Raw genomic sequence first — 17,485 nt, forward strand, 5'->3', positions numbered from 1 at the left:
GTATGACACGGTAGCTAGAGTCAAGACCCTATGGACAAGCATGAGATGGTGTGAGCCTTTTATTTACGAGAATTACTATTATGAGATCCTAACTATTTACCACCATTGAAATAAACCGATTGGAAAGACAGGAATTTCTCTAGAATGGGGCTAAGATTGTTGGCGGTTTGTATTTGGGTAAGGATATCTGGCAATGATGAGATTCAGAGCAGCTAGGGGTTCTAGTACATCACAGATAATTAAACAGACGAGAAGAAGGGAGAGACACATTTTTGAATTGATTACATCGTTAATATCACGTTGATCTATCAACCAACAATCCAAACACCAAGCTAAGCGCTGACCTCTATTCCATCGAGAGTCCCAGCGGCCCTATACGCCTCGGTATGCCTCGCGTAACTGTTCGGGCCCTCGCCCCAGCTGGCCATGCGAGCCTTGGCCATCATCTTCTCGGGCGGGATCTTGTAGGCGTCGCCCTCGGCGGTGAGGTACGACGGCGTGCAGTTCCCAAAGACGGCGAACCACGCGGCCCTCTTGGCCACCTCGGTGCCCCAGGCCTGCTCGCCCTCCTTGGTGACCTCGACGACGACCTTGGCCGGGTCCCCCGTCGCCCGGCGCAGCGCCTCGGTGATGATGTAGGCCGACTGCCTGGCGCCCTCGTCGAGGCAGAAGATGAAGTTGGACGACCCGGCCGCGCCCGTGGGCGTGTAGAAGAACAGGTTCGGGAAGCCGTTGGTGGCGACCCCGTGAAGCGACTCCCAGCCCTCGTCGAACTTGTCGTTGAGGTCCCGGCCGGCCCGGCCGGTGATGCGCATCCCGCCGCGCGCCGCGGGGCTGCAGGCGCCTCCGCCGTTCGTGTACCCCGTGGCCAGGATCAGCACGTCGACCTCGTACTAGCGGCCGTTGGCGAGGACCCCGTTGGCGGTGCACCCCTCGACGCCCTTGCCGTCCGTGTCGACGAGCGTGACGTTGTCCCTGTTGAAGGTCGAGAGGTACGTGTCGTGGAAGGCCGGCCGCTTGCACCAGCCGTAGTACCACGGCTTGAGCTTCTCCGCCGTGCCCCTGTCGCGGACCTCCTCCTCGACGCGCTTCCGCAGCGCCTCGGAGAGCGGGGCGTCGACGGCCTGCAGGCTGGCCATGTGCTGCGGGATCTTGTCCATGGTGATGATGCCGTTGGCCGAGCTGCCGCTGATGACGGAGAATCCCTTGGCCGCCGTCCAGCTGTCGTTGACGAGGTCGACGTCCGTCTCGCCCACGATGGCAGCGTTGTAGTTCTCCTGCCTCGCCTTCTGCCACCCGGGGCCCTGGGCGACGACCTCGGACCACGTCTTGTCGTCGGTGAGCGCCGGCTTCCGCGGCCAGCAGTACGAGGGCGTCCGCTGGAACACGTACAGGTGCTTCGCCCACTCGGCGATCTTGGGCACGACCTGGACGCCCGTGGCGCCGGTTCCCACCACGGCGACCCTCTTGTCCCTCAGCTCCGTGAGCCGCGGGTCTTGCTGGGTGCCGCCGGTGACGGCGTAGTCCCAGCCTGCCGTGTGAAAGGCGCTGTGGTGTTTGCGGAAATCGTCGAAGCCGGCCAGCTTGGGGATGTGGCCAACGGGATAGACGCCGGGGGCCACGTAGACGAACTGACTCGTCACTGAGAGCTCCCTGCTGGGCTTTCCGGGGCCCAGGTCTTGGGTCATATTGACAGACCACCGGGCCGTGGCGTCGTCCCACGAGAGGTCCTGGACGCGCGTGCCGAACTGCGCCTTGAGGTTCCAAGTGCGGGCGATCCTCTCGGCCTGTTCGCGGATCTCCTGGCCCTCGCAGTAGCGATGCTTCGGCTTGTAGCCCGTCTCCTCCAGGAGGGGCACGTAGGTGTAGCCCTCGACGTCACACGTCAGACCGGGGTAGCGGTTGTAGTACCAAGTGCCCCCGTGGCCGCCGGCTTTGTCGACGAGGACGATGTCCTCGGCCGTCAGTCCGCCGGCCTGGATGAGGCGGACGGCGGCGAGCAACCCGTTGTGTCCGGCGCCGATGATGAGTAGCTTGACGTCCTGGCCGTTGGAGAGCGGCTGGTCACGGCTCAGTTCCTCGTAGTTCACGTAGAGATCCTTGGAAAGGTCGCCGAGTTCGTCCTTGAGCTCGACGAACTGGGCCATGCCCTCGGGCCGGATACGCTTCTCGCGTTCTTCGGCATACTTGAGGTCGATATTGGGCGCGGGGGCAGTCATGATTGGAGGAGTAGGTGTATCTTGAGATAGGGGAGAGAGATTGGCTTGCGGCCTGACCAGTGAGTCAGTCTTCCACCTTTCCTCAACCGGAGACAAATTGTGCCTGTTTTATCTACTTTGCCGTCCCGCTTTCTGCCTAGCCTGCTTGTTGTCGGGGATACAAGTCGGACTCTTGAACGTTATTGCTGAACTTTATTGACACCCAATACGCTGATACGGGTATCTGCCGTCCACATCATCCAAGAGAGTAGGTAGGCGTACAGGTAGAAGTCACTTTGTTTAACACGCTCTCCCTTGTCTTTTGCTTTACCATATTAGACCCACCAACAGCCGGCTTCCCATGGTCATGGTCGTAACCTGAACCCACGTCCATGTGCAAAGTATAGGTAGAATAGCAATCCACCACCCCTTGGACCTAGAGAGTTGGGGGGATCTAATTTACAGACCATATGGAACCGGAGCTAGCTAATCTACCCCCCCCCCCCCTCGATGTTATCGATCCACCCAGACAGGTCTGGCCTCGGGTTAGCGGTGTCCTCTCTGGTGTTTAATGACTCGGACGGACTAGAGATTCCTTCTCGGTAGAGTTTCGCTAGCATGACTCGGACGGACTAGAGATTCCTTCTCGGTAGAGTTTCGCTAGCATGACTGCGCCAATGGGCCATCATCGTATGCGTTGCGTTATTGCGGCCAAAGGCTATCTCGGGGTCCTCGGTGACGGGAAGTTTCCATGGCCGCATTCCGTGGTGTTCAGTCGGGTTCCTCCGTGGGTGGTTGTCGAGAAAGGTTAATGCTGCACAATGAGAAGACCTGGGCAACCAGACGAACCCCCAGCAACTGACTGCCTCTTTTGAGTTGGTAAGAGTTCAGTTCTACAATGTCTTTTCAATCTGCAACAGGAATCAGTGAGAGATTGAAAGATGTTACAATTGTTTCTCTTGACTGGGGCACACGTCCTTTGTGGCAAAAGAAGGCTTGGATGGCACTCTGCCAGTGGTTTCAAGATTCATCCATTTGATGCAAACATTATTACAAAAAGACTCAACAGACCTGCTTTGCAAGTCAACAACAGAATGTTTAGTGTGTAAGCCAGTCAACATTTGGTGGCTGTCGACAATAAGAGAACCTCACCTCTAAGTCTACCTATTCCCATATGTCTAACGATTACTGTACCACAGCCTGAGACACTACTACAGAGAGTTGAAGAATGAATCGCTGGATTGAACCGATCAAGTAGAAACGGGCAGACATCTGTCAATTTGTTTCTGGCCTCCAGGACTTCCAGTGATGCTCATCTGTCTTTTAGCTCCAACTTGGAGCAATGTGAAATTCAATAAGCGCTTCAACTCTGCTGAACTCATCGTTATGAGTGTAACGTCTCTCTGAGTCTCACACATTGAAGTTAAGGTACGCAGTTACAAAGTCGAAGAATGTAGCTTGCACTAGCTCAAATCCCTAACATGTCTACTCAATTTCGCGTGGTTACCAGTCTCCAGATGCAGCAACCTTGCAACCTCTACAATCACTTGTAACTGGGACAATCAGCAGATAGACATGCCATAGCTAATCTAGTCTTGCGGTGACAATCATAAAACGCAAAGCAGAATTTGAGGTGGTGTCAGTTCTTTTTAGATTCTAGGGGTGATGGTTGATGCCTCGCGGCCGGCCCTGGTGTAAGTATGTGAAATGACCATGCAGGCTGCAACAAAGTGACAACCATTCGAATGAGACTACTTTTTCTCTCCACAGAACCCGTGGACGTTAAAAAAACAAAACCCGGTAAGCCAACTGCGTTCATTTCCCCCGGCAAGAAGAACTCTCCGTATCATCCAAACCGATGCCTTGACTTGAGGCTCGTTGGCATCCTGACATCTGTAAGGATAGGAGTCAGTTATCGCCCGCCATAACCAGGGAAAATTTAGGCATTCCTAACCTTGAAAGCAAAGTTGGACGTCAGTATTCAAGTGAAACCCTCTTGAGAGTACTCTACAAGATGACGCATGATTGGAAAGTTTGTCCGCTCGGCGCCGTGTATGGCCCGCCCTGTGCGGTTGTGCCAGAACTGACGGGGGCTTGAGCGCTGGTGGTGTTGGTTGTTGGCTTCATCTTGGAATGGGTGTGATCTGGTCGTATTTGTTTGAAGGCTTAGAAGATATGGCTCTCGTTGGTGTGCGAGTCGAGCAATGTGCCTGGGGCTGCAGTTTCAGAGTAAAGAGGTCAAAGACGAAGGTAGGTGTGAACTGGTGACAAATTTCATTTCTGGCCGCCTTTCTCTGGGACTGGGGAGAAATTGGCCCTTTTATGTAGCCCTCTGAAACCTCCAAGGGAGACTCTCAGACAGGTATTGGTGCTACCATGGTCCTTCTGAAGTTGACCCGCTTGTCTAGAGAGGTATTGGAGGCCCCTTGTCTTAAAACCTTCCATCCACATCTCCAAATACCCTCAACCTCTGTGACCCAGTGACACCTTTATAGTCTTATGACATGATTTTTCAAGACGCGGTAATGAGTTTCGCGATTCGCTCAAGAGTTCTAGGTAAGGTCGTCACCATGGTAGAAGACTTCAATCCGATGATGATTTTATCAAGGGATCTAAGTCTGTGAGGAGTTCTGCTTCGATCATGTAGCCTTGAATCCAACAACACACGTTCAACTTTGAACAATATGGCTCTTTTTGTGCTAGTGTGACCTTTGCACTAAAACTTCTAAAGGCTGTGGTTCTTGGGTGTAACACAAGGTGCTTGAAACAAATAACTTTGGGGCGATGGCGACATTGCGCTGTTTGTTCATAATGTCGTATCCACGGGATCTTGAGAGCTGTGTTTCGCGACACACGAATCCTTTCAGGTAAAAACTCCGAATTATCACTTCCGGATCTCTTAAGACTTCTTGAATTTGCGTCTTGTAGCTACTTTCGTACTTTAGTAAATGCTGTAACCTAGGGCTGTTGTCGATGTACCTAATAAGTTAGCATACCTACTTCCTAGTACCCCCCACTTCCTAGCACTCTAAAAATGCCTTAATACTATAACTAGCCTCCTTTTTTCTCCTCCTTCAAACTACTACAATAATTACAATACTTATCTAAATAGCCTTATTTTTTGCATATACTTTCTTCTTTACCTTATAGTTTAATAAACTAAAAATAATATTTATTAAGTAATTAAAGCTATTAGTAATAGTAAGTCTATAAAGAGAGTAGTCTTAGAGTATTATTACAACCTATTAGATATAATAGGACTAGGGGATACTCTATAGAGTACCTACTAGTTATAAATAAGTTATATGCAATTAAATATAGGAAATAGGGTAGCCCCTCTAGCTATAGAAGAATTATAATACAAATTATATAGAGATAAAATTATATATAAGTACTACCTCTTAGTAATAAGTACTTATCCTTAGTAATAAGTACTTATAATTAATAATAAGTACTTACTACTAATTAAGACTAATTATAATTACTAAGGAAGACTATAATAGGACTTATATATAAAATAAACTTAAATATACTTAAGAATAGACTTCTATAGGTCTTTAGTAATTAACTTTATAATTATTCTCTTAAATAGTCTTAGTACTCTTTACTAGTAATTTATATTATAAGCCCCTTATTAAGTATATAACTAATTACTATAACGTGGCTGATAAGCGAGTCGATCAGACAAGCGAGTCGATCACCCAACCGCGATCATACCATCTTCCCGCTTTCAACACACGTCCATCGACCATAAAGAATGTCGTCATCAAACAAAGAAGCGCAATTGATCCTAGCGGTTCAAGCGATTAAAAACACTCCAAATCTTAGTATTCGAGCTGCAGCACGGATCTATTCAGTACCCTTCACAACATTACGCGACCGACTTAATGGAAAACCTTCGCGACGCGACATCATGCCGAAATTACGGAATTTGACGCTGCTTGAAGAAGAGAAGCTAGTTAAGTACATTCTTGACCTAGATGCCCGATCGTTTCCTCCCCGGATCAGTGGTGTTGAAGAAATGGCCAATCACCTGCTTGCCGACTGTGGCGCGCGACCGGTTGGGAAGCGCTGGGCGTCGAACTTCATCAAACGACAACCACAGCTTCGGACGCGTTTTTTTCGCAAGTATGACTACAAGAGAGCCCAATGCGAAGATCCACAGGCTATTTGCAGCTGGTTTGCCCTTGTGAAGAACACAATCGTAAAGTACGGTATCCAAGAGTCTGATATCTACAACTTTGATGAGACTGGTTTCATGATGGGCCAGATCGCAGCTGGCATGGTTGTAACGAGTGCTGAAAGGCGATCAAACACGAAAATGGTGCAGCCTGGTAATCGGGAATGGGTTACAGTTATCCAAGCCATAAGTTCGTCAGGCTACAGCGTCCCGCCATACATCATCGTTGCAGGCCATTATCACCTCTCAACCTGGTACACTGAAACAGATCTCCCACACGACTGGGTTATCGCAACATCTGAAAACGGATGGACAACAAACGAGATAGGCCTAAATTGGGTCAAACACTTCGATTGTCATTCAAAGCCACGTGCAAGAGGTCCTCATCGCCTCCTCATCGTCGATGGGCATGAAAGCCACCACTCCGCAGGTTTTGAGCTATATTGTCAGGAGAGTAACATCGTCACACTCTGTATGCCGGCTCATTCATCTCATCTACTTCAGCCCTTAGATGTAGGATGCTTTGGGCCTCTCAAAACGGCGTACGGTCGACAAATTGAGGATAAGATGCGGCGAGGTGTAACCCATATTACGAAGGAAGACTTCTTTCCAGCGTTTCGTGAGGCCTTTACACAAGCACTTACGGGAAAGAATATCCAGGGAGGTTTCAGAGGCTCCGGGCTTGTCCCTCTGAGTGCAGAAAGTGTATTATCAAAGCTGGACGTCAAGTTACGCACTCCAACGCCTCCAGGATCACTTCCAACAACACCGCTCCCTTGGGTTTCCAGGACACCAAACAACCCAACAGAAGCAACTTCTCAGTCAACACTGATCAAGGATCGAATTGCCCGTCATCAAAATAGCTCCCCAACACCTATCAATAACGACGTTGACTATATTCTTAAAGGAACACTAGGAATAATGCATGAGAATGCATTCCTGAGGGCGGAGAACAAAACTCTTCGAGAGGAAAACAGCACACTAAGCCGACGTCGGAGAGCTAAGAAAATGCGTCTCCAGCAAGGAGGAAGTCTTACTGTAGCTGATGCAGAGGATATACAGTCGCAGAGGGACGCAACAGCACAGGTTTATGAGGAAACGCGTCGGAGGAGTGGTCGTAAGCCAAGGACTGAATCGGGTCAACGACGGTGTGGCGTGTGCGGAAACACAGGACACAATGCGCGAACGTGTCAGTTTGATGTAGAAACGACTGAGGAAGAGAATTCTTAGTAGCGTTAATTGATCTAGTGGTGTTGATATTGATGTCTTCTTGGGTTTGTAATGTAGTCGTGGTTGGGTGATCGACTCGCTTGTCTGATCGACTCGCTTATCAGCCACGTTACCTATTACAGAAAGAAAAAGACTACTATAACTTTACTATTAAACTTTAACTTAATAATATTATTATAGCTCTAGGAGTACTGTACAAAGAGTCTAATAGAATTAAAATTAATTCCCTAATTAATTAGAGAGTATTTATCTTTATTCTATACAATTTAGACAAATATAGTAATATTTGTATCTATAGTATATGTATAGTATAAGAGATAAAGAATATATCTACTAAGCTGTATAAGAAGTTAAGACTTATAATTTAAGGCTATAGGGACTAGGAAAAGGAAGAGCTCCTTACTTAAGTACCTACAATTTAAAGAATAAGCTAATAGCTACTCCTTACTCTTAGACCTACTCTCATATAATACTATAAATATTATAGGGAAATATAAGATATTATATAAGCTTATACTTAAGCTATTAACTAGTTAATTTATACAATTATTGTAAGGCTGCTAAAGGAACTAGAAAGTTAATATTCTAAAGGGATACTTCTCTAAATTATAAAGCTATTGTATAGACTTGCAGAGTCTAGGCTTTACTAGTACAAGACCTACTTAGAGTACTATAAAATAAATTTAGGCATAAAGGAGTCTACATACAACCCCTACCTTCTGTATACTACTAAGAGACTAAATACCTTTAGGATTACAGTAATGCAAATAGATAATACCTTAAGTTTTGCAATTATAATATTCTTAGAGAAGGAAGAGGCTAAACTACTAAAAAAGGGGCTTTATGCAAAGCTAAAGACTATTCTGCAATAAGGCTAGGGGATTAACTTTAATAGAGGATGAATTCAGCTGTATAATAACTCTATTACTTTTACTTAGAAGGGTTAAGTTAACTAACTTTAGTTTATTAATGCAGATGCATACAATACTTAATAGTAATACATTTTATAGAGAGTAAGAGGAGTATATTTTGCATTCATTTGCTAATTAGAAGCCTTATATAATTTATTTATTACTGCCTAAGTAAAATAACTAAAAGTAAAAAATATTAAAGCCTTAAATATACAACTTAAATAGCAAATTGACAACTTAAATTAAGGCTTTACTTTTATTCTACTAGATCTTTTATATATAAAGATGTATATCTTTACAAATAGATTTTTTGCAAATAATACTAACCTTTCCTTACAACTTAGATTTGTAATTGTACTTGCAGAGGAAACTACTTGTACAACTACTAACTTTGAAATCTAGAGGAATATTATACACTAGAGCTTAATAAAGTGCAAAAGAGTTACTAGAAGTATTCTTACAAGCGAATTGTATAGAATAACTACTAGCTTTAATAGTAGTATTTCCCTTAGTATAATGCTGAATTAGATTCTTTATACACTCTAGGCCCTAAAAATCCTAATTGTAGTTTATTTAGACTTACAATTTCTATACAAGTGCCTTATACAATTAGGCACTATAGATAAAAAGAGGCTTATAATTAATATTATAAGCCTATATAAGTTGTATAAAAAGAAAGAGATTTTAGAGGTAAGATAAATTAATAGTAAAGATAACCCTGCAGATACCCTTACTAAGAAAATACTAAATTTAGTACTGCAGCAATTAGTTATAAGTAATACTCTGCAAATTTAAGTTAAAGTATACATTAAAAAATTAAGAGAGAAGAGCAATTAATAATTACTATATATAAGCCTACTCTTATATATTAACTACTTAATTATTTGCCTTCTAATTTAAGACACTAGATACTAATATATTCCCTATAAATATTGACCCTAAATGTATTCCTTTGCACAACTACTTAGCCTACTACCTATAAGCTATACAATAAGGAACTAGAATCTAAAGATTAATTAATTACTTAATAACTATAGGAGTAGAGGCTCCTCTAAGCTTACAGCTACTTAAGATAACTTAAGCCTTATTCTTTCACTTGCAGTAAGTACAAAAGTAAGTATAATAAGGATTCTTATCTTAATTCTTATTATTATTATTATTATTATTATTATATAAGCTACAATTATAATACTAGCAATAAGCTCTATACAACTACTAAATACACTTAGTATAAGTATTATTCTAGTATATAGTAATATAGGTCCAAGTGTAGAATTAGAGAGTGCTAGTACTACAGCTATACTTCTGAGGGTAGGTATTAATAGCCTAATTGCAGCTCTAAACTAGAACTGCACAAAAGTATCCCTTGTAGTAGATAATCTTAGTAAGGAGGAAAGAGACATTCTCACTAACTAGGAGATAAATCTTAATATTATAAGATAGTATATAAGCTACTTTATACTCCTCCTCCTATATTAAAGTTAGTCTTATACAAATTAGCAATTATAAGGAAAGAAAGTTATACATACATTAATAGAGAGTATAATAAAGAAAGTACAATTATAAATTATTAAAGTAGGTAAAGTAATTTAGTGAGTACTACTAGTATCTATACAAATAGTAATAGTACTTATAGGGGTAATCTAACCTCTAGTAGGGATAAGAGATATAATTGCAACTATATTAGGAAGCCTCTAATGCAAGAAAAAATTAGTAGAAGAATAGAGGCAGAAGAAGATTACTAAAGCGTACGAATTACTTAAGTTTTTTAGTTTCCTATTTTTTTTTTCTCCTTATTAGAAAGCTTAAATTCAGTAGTATCTCTAGTAATAAGGAGATTAGGAAATTCATACATTTAATTCACTTTATTCATTTATTTATGCATTTGCTTTTCGCACAATAAAGAGATTTAGTGCAAATTGTAAGGAAGAAAAGAGAAGAAGAAAATAGGAGGAAGAAAAGGAGGAAGAAAAAGAGCAATAGGCTGCCTTACTAAGTAGGGCAGGCAAGTAAGGTAAAGTTGCAAAGTAAAGTTAGAAGGTGAATACTACTACTACATAATTTATCTACTTAATTAGATAGGAAGGAAGGACTGTATGAAAAGGAAGGAAGGACTGCAGGTATTATTAATAATTCTTATAGTTTAAATCTATTATATAATAATTAGTAGCCTAATCTACTGAATCTATACATAAGGTTATTAATAGAATAATTAGTATAATCTAATTAGCTACATTAAAGGGATTATACAGTTAAATTACAAAATAAAAATTGTAAGTATTAGAATAATATAATTATATAACTGTACAATACCTATAAATCTAGAGTAGAGTGTATAGACTAAATTGTGCAGTACTCACTTATATATAGGGGAATTATTACTTAGCTCAGTCTAAATAACTTAAGGCTGGACAAGATAGTATATCTATCTTGTATAACCCTAATCTTATAGTTAGGAAGGACAGTTATAGATATTATTCTTTAGTTCACCCTACATTTTAAGTACCTGCATGCACGTACAAAGCCTATTCAATAAGGTTATTAGTTAATTTAAGTGCAGCTAATATTTAAGTATATTTATAAGGCTAAGGGTTTATTTAAATTAATATAATTACCTTTATTAATTTTGTACTCTTATAGTTTTATTCTATTATAGGGGTTAAGGTTTCTAAGTCTCTACTTTATCTCTTACTTAATTTTAAAATTAGGACTTTTAGATTAAGTTGAGCTTCTAGTTTATTTGAGCTTAAGGAGCTATTTAGCTGCTCTTTATTCTATCTTACTTAGTAGGAGAAATTTATCTAGTAATTCTCCTAAATTGGAGGTATATTTAGAGCTTATTTATTCTCTAAGGACCTTAATAGTTTCTTAAGGGGTTCTTTCTCTAATATTGAGCTGTAGTTAGGGGAATATGGTTTTTTCTTATTTTCTTCCTATAGCTACTATTTTAGTAAGTTAGCTAGTTAAGCCTACTTCTTCTTATACTGAGCTAGTTAGGTCTTCTTTAAGTGTAAGTTATTTTTAGTAGTCCCTCTAGACTTAAATTCTTTACTATAGTTGTACTTTAATAGCTTAGAGGGTTTCTAGTATATTAGGGCTACTTAGTTGTACTTATATAGTATTTTATACTTAAATAAGTTTTATAATAAGCTATTAATTCTATTTCTCTATAATTTAAATGTCTCTATACTTAAATTTCCTAGAGACAGCTATAGTTTTATTCTTAAGTTGTTTTAAGTACTAGCCTACTTATTCCTTACTATTTTAGTGCATAAAGTAGCTATTACTATAGTAGGCAGTCTATAAGAGTTATTTATAGAGAACTTCTTTTCTTGCAATATTAGCTTTTTTAGTATCTTCTAGGAGTAGTTACTTTTAAAGTTATTTAGGCTATTTGCAGTCTCTAATAATATAATTTAGTTTCTTATAGTTAAAATAAATACTACTTTTAGAATTACATTATATAATTAGCTTACTCTTATAAGCTATACTAATATTTATAAATTCTGCATAATGTCTAACGTAGTTCACAAGTGAGTGAGCCACACAAGTGAGTGAGCCACTTTTCTAGAATTTCGTACAACCTACTTTTCCCTTTATTTTTCTCCACCTACAACTATGGTACAACATTCAAATGAAAGCGATTTAGTCCTAGCGCTAAATGCGCTCAGATCCGACCCAAAATTAAGCGTGCGAAAGGCTGCATCTCACTACAAAGTATCTCGTGCAACCCTCCAACGACGATACCATGGCCAACCTGCCAGACGCGATATCCGACCACCCTGCCAGAATTTAACCTCGTACGAAGAGGAGACCATTGTACGATACATCGTTGACCTGGATTCGCGAGCATTTTCGCCACGCCTTAGTGCTGTTCGAGAAATGGCCGATCGACTGCTTCGCGACCGCGGCGCGCGACGCGTCGGAACAAACTGGGCCTCAAACTTCGTACGACGACGACCTGAGCTCCAGACGCGTTTTAATCGAAGAATCGACTATCAGAGAGTCCTCTGCGAAGATCCGGACGCGTATCGCGCGTGGTTTTCCCTCGTACGAAACACAATTGCGAAGTACGGGATAGACGATACCGATATCTATAACTTTGATGAGACTGGGTTTGCGATGGGCAAGATGTCCTCTGAAATGGTTGTTACAGCCTCTGAACGACGTGGCAAGCCAAGAGGAGCACAACAAGGGAATCAGGAATGGGTTACAGTAATCCAGGGCATTGGGTCGTGCGGCTATTCTATCCCGCCGTACATCATCTTTGCAGGCAAGGTCCATCTTGACTCCTGGACGTGCAACAGCCCCCTCCCACCCGACTGGGTAATTACACTTACAGAAAATGGTTGGACGACAAATGAGAAAGGCCTAGAATGGGTACAGCACTTTGATTTCCATACAAGGAGTCGTACGAAGGGTGCTTACCGCCTCCTCATCCTTGATGGCCACGAAAGCCACCATTCTGTCGATTTTGAGCTATACTGCAAGGAGCAGAACATTATTACGCTCTGTATGCCCCCTCATTCATCGCACAAGCTCCAGCCGCTTGATGTTGGGTGCTTTAGTCCCTTAAAACGGGCGTACGGCCAAGAAATTGAGGTCCTTATGCGGGTGCACATTACGCATATTGCAAAGGAAGACTTCCTCCCAGCCTTTTATAAGGCGTACGACAAGGCAATGACAACATCAAACATTCAAGCAGGCTTTAGAGCAACTGGCCTTGTCCCGTACGATCCGGAACATGTGATTTCACAGCTAGATGTGAAGCTTCGTACGCCATCACCTCCAGGTTCTTCTGCTGGCTTACCAGCAGCTTGGGTCCCAAAGACGCCAAACAACCCAATTGAATTCGATTCACATTCTGATTTTATTACGAATCGCATCGTACGACATCAGAATAGCTCCCCAACGTCAATTATTAGGTATATGCAGCAGCTGAAGAAAGGAATTATGGTGGTAGCCCATAACCAGGTTTTAATGCAGGCACAAATGACTGAGTATCAAGAGGCAAATGAGCGTATGAGCCGCCGTCGCCGTACGAAAAAAAAACAGCTTCAGAAAGGTGGAACACTTACAATCAATCAGGCAAAGGATATAAAGTCTCAGATTGATGTAACGGAGCAGTTACAGGTAGAAACAGGTCAGAGTAGTGGTCGTGCGAGGAGGACAGAAACACGCGCGCGACGATGTGGCATCTGTGGAGAGACTGGACATAATGCTCGCACATGTCAGAAAGTTGAATCCACCTCTGAAGAAGAGGATTCTGAATAGTTTAAATTAATTTAAGGCGTTGTGGTTGATTTCTCTTACACTTTGTCGTACGGGTGCTAGAAAAGTGGCTCACTCACTTGTGTGGCTCACTCACTTGTGAACTACGTTATTCTTATATTCTTAAGTCTTATTATTAGGACTAATATCTTAAAGTTAGTCCTTAATTTAAAACTGCAATCTAAAAGTTAGTCCCTAGTATAGACTACTTATTGTCTATTAGTCCTTTTTATCTCTATGTAACCTTCCTTAGTTTGTCTATTTCTGAGGAGTCATTTGTATAACTTTATTTCTTATTTATACAAATGCTGTACTACTTGTACTCTACCTTACCTAGTAGGGCTGCATTACCTATAACTTGTCGGGTTGTAATACTCTACTATTATTAGTTCTTTTTCTATAAATAATTTAAAAGTTGTATTCTAAAAGGAATTCTAATTATTTAATTTATTATTTATTTAAGTTTTTAAATATTATAAAGTGCATAAGATTCTTATAATTTATATATATAAGAACTTTATATTTTATACTAAATAATTATAGTCTCTATTTATAGAATACTTTAATAATTACTATAAGTTCTTTATTATAAATTTAATAATTTAATTCTAGTCTATAGAATACTTTAGAGAAGAAAGTATAAGAGTATAGTCTTTCTTCTTTATTATATTAATTAAATTATTTACTTATAACGTACGTGCATAGTGAGCTGCGCATCATAGTGAGCTGCGCACGTCTACTGCCTTTCTACCTCTTATATAAGTTAATTCAACTACAACGTACGAAATCAATTAAAACTACTTATCACCCTCTTCTTCATCACTATCCCAAACTACTTCACAGGTTCGTGCGTTATGTCCAGACTTTCCGCAATTGCCACATCGTCGCGCGCGTGGTTCAGCACCTTCCGTACGACCCTCCTTCTGAGGGTTATTCTCTCCTCCAGCATCAACACCACCCTTTTCTACTTGTAGTGCCTCTGCTTCAGCAGTATTAAGTGACCCTCCAAGACGTAGTCGTGTTTTTTTTGCCCTCCGGCGCTTACTTAGTACCTCTATCCCCGTACGAAGCTTACGGTTCTCAGCCTCAACAATAGCAAGCCTATGGGCTAACTTGCTAATACCTCTGGCCTGGAAGTCAATTACTTCGTACATTGGTGTTGGTGAGCTACCTTGATGTGCTTGGATCTTCTTTTTAAGAGAGGAAGCACTTCGTACGCCCTCTAGTGCTGTGGTTGGTGTCTTTGCGTCCCAGGAGCCTCGGCTGCTTGGCCGTGAGTTTGATGGTGTTGGCGTCTTTGGCTTGAAATCCAAGCGAGAAAGAACCACTTCAGGGTTAAAAGGTACAAGGCCTGCCTGTCTAAAACCAGCTCGTACGTTGTTTTCGCCCATTGAGGCAAAGAATGCTGCTTTAAAGGCAGGAAAGAAGTCATCCTTAGTAATATGCGAAATCTGCATCCGCATCATCTTCTCGATTTCCTTGCTGTACGAGTGCTTTAACGGGCTAAAGCACCCAACATCAAGAGGCTGGAGCTCGTGCGATGAATGGGGAGGCATGCAGAGAGCAATAATGCTTTGTTCCTTGCAGTATTCGTCAAAGTCGGTCGATTTATGGCTGTTGTGACCATCAAGGATCAAGAGGCGATAAGAGCCCTTCGTACGAGTCCTTGTGCACTGATTAAAGTGCTGTAGCCAATCTAGGCCAATATCATTTGTCGTCCATCCATTTTCGCTTGGATGGATGCGCCATGTGGCTGGGAATTGGCCGTTGGTGTACCAGGAGAGGAGGTGATATTTGCCCTTCACGATAACGTACGGAGGCATCGCCCAGCCATCTGCACACACACCCTGAATGACAGAAACCCATTCCCAATTGCCAGGCTGCTTCGTACGAGGCCTTCCCTTACAGTCAGACGTTGTAACAACCTTTGCATGCAACAGCATTCCCATCAGGAACCCAGTCTCATCAAAATTGTAGATATCGTCATCAAGTATTCCGTACTTTGCAATTGTATTTCGCACGAGTGCAAACCAGCCTTGTATAATTGTAGGATCCTCAGCTAAGGCCCTCTGATAGTCGATTCGACGTCGAAATCGCATTTTCAATTGGGGGACGCGTCGTACGAAGTTCTCTGCCCATCGGGGTCCCGTACGCGTCCCGTCGCGCGCGTTTAGGAGTTAGTCGGCCATTTCTCGTACGTCTTCTTGTCGCAGAGGGAACCCTCGATCGATTAGGTCAATAACTCGTTCAAGAATCACCTCCTCTTCAGTTATAGTCATCTTCATTGATTTCGGTCGCGTCTCGGCTCGTGGGAGTACACCAGCGCGTCGCGTGCGAAGGGTTGATTCAGGAACCTCAAAGGTGGAGGCAGCTCTTCGTACAGACATTTTTGGGTCTTTTTGGATAGCTTGGAGGGCAAGGATAATACGGCTTTCTTTAGAAGAAGAAGTCATGTTCGTACGTGGAGGAAAGTAGGTGTAAAGGTTTAAGAGGTAGAAAGGCAGTGGACGTGCGCAGCTCACTATGATGCGCAGCTCACTATGCACGTACGTTATTTAAATTAGGAATTTAAGTAATAAATTCTAAGCTAATATATTATTTAATTTTCTTAAATATATTATTATATTCTTTAGTCTATTTAAATAGAGTATCTTTCTAAGTAAAATTCTAAATGCACTATATACTTCTTATATAATATTTAAGGAATTATTAATAGAAATTAATAAATTCTAAGAATAATTAAATATTTTTAATATTCTATAGTATAAATTAATCTCTAATTACTTATACTTTCTTTACTTCTATTTTAATTTATTCTAGAGTAATAGTATATTCTAGGAAATTAACTCTTTAAGTATAGAATTTATATTTTTTAACTTCTACTAATAGTTTAACTTCTTAGAGCTTTTAAAGGACTTAGTAAATATATTCCTTATATAGCTTAAGAGTAAGTAAGAAAATAAGAATATTATTAAAGTAAATAATAATAAATATATTAATAAATTTATTAAGAATATAGTTAATTATTATTAAAAAAGTAGTAAGTATATTAGTAAGTTTAAAAAGTATTATAAAGTACTTAAAGAGTCCTTTATATATTTAGAATACTATTTTCTATTCTTTACTTTTCTTTATTCTAATTAAGTTGTAAGCTCCTTTAAAATTAAGAATTATAAATTAATTTACTCTATATAGTAAATTTTAAAATTCTAAAATAAGTAGTAATAAGTAATAATTCTTCTCTATAACGTACACGCATAGCGAGTCGGCCAACATAGCGAGCCGGCCACTCCTTATCGCTAGAAAAAGCCCCTTTTCTAACTATTTATTAAAAAGTAGATTCTTAACTAATAAAGACCTAGTTTTTAGCATTAGATAACGATAAGAGTTAGATTTTAAGAAATAATAGTATTAAAATTATTATCTCTTTCTAGCCTATATTACTAAGCTTACCTCTTATCTAGGCCTCTAGATAAGAGGATTACTAAGAACCTAGGGTTAGGAAGAGACAATAATTTCTACAATATTATTTCTTAAAATCTAACTCTTATCGTTATCTAATACTAAAAACTAGGTCTTTATTAGTTAAGAATCTACTTTTTAATAAATAGTTAGAAAAGGGGCTTTTTCTAGCGATAAGGAGTGGCCGGCTCGCTATGTTGGCCGACTCGCTATGCGTGTACGTTAATACTATT

General features: G+C 41.2%; 1 protein-coding gene across 1 annotated transcript; it reads right to left on the minus strand.

Annotated features, from left to right (window-relative positions):
• Positions 1 to 332: 332 nt before the first annotated feature.
• CH63R_05481 (Cyclohexanone 1,2-monooxygenase) lies at positions 333 to 2,219 on the minus strand (the record flags this gene model as incomplete). The annotated part of the gene is made up of 2 exons (XM_018300456.1): positions 333 to 834; positions 895 to 2,219. The coding sequence occupies 2 exons, from the start codon at positions 2,217 to 2,219 to the stop codon at positions 333 to 335; spliced, it is 1,827 nt and encodes a 608-aa protein (XP_018158306.1).
• Positions 2,220 to 17,485: the final 15,266 nt, after the last annotated feature.

This window comes from Colletotrichum higginsianum, chromosome 4, assembly GCF_001672515.1.
Source record: "Colletotrichum higginsianum IMI 349063 chromosome 4, whole genome shotgun sequence".
In the NCBI taxonomy this organism is placed as follows: domain Eukaryota; kingdom Fungi; phylum Ascomycota; class Sordariomycetes; order Glomerellales; family Glomerellaceae; genus Colletotrichum; species Colletotrichum higginsianum.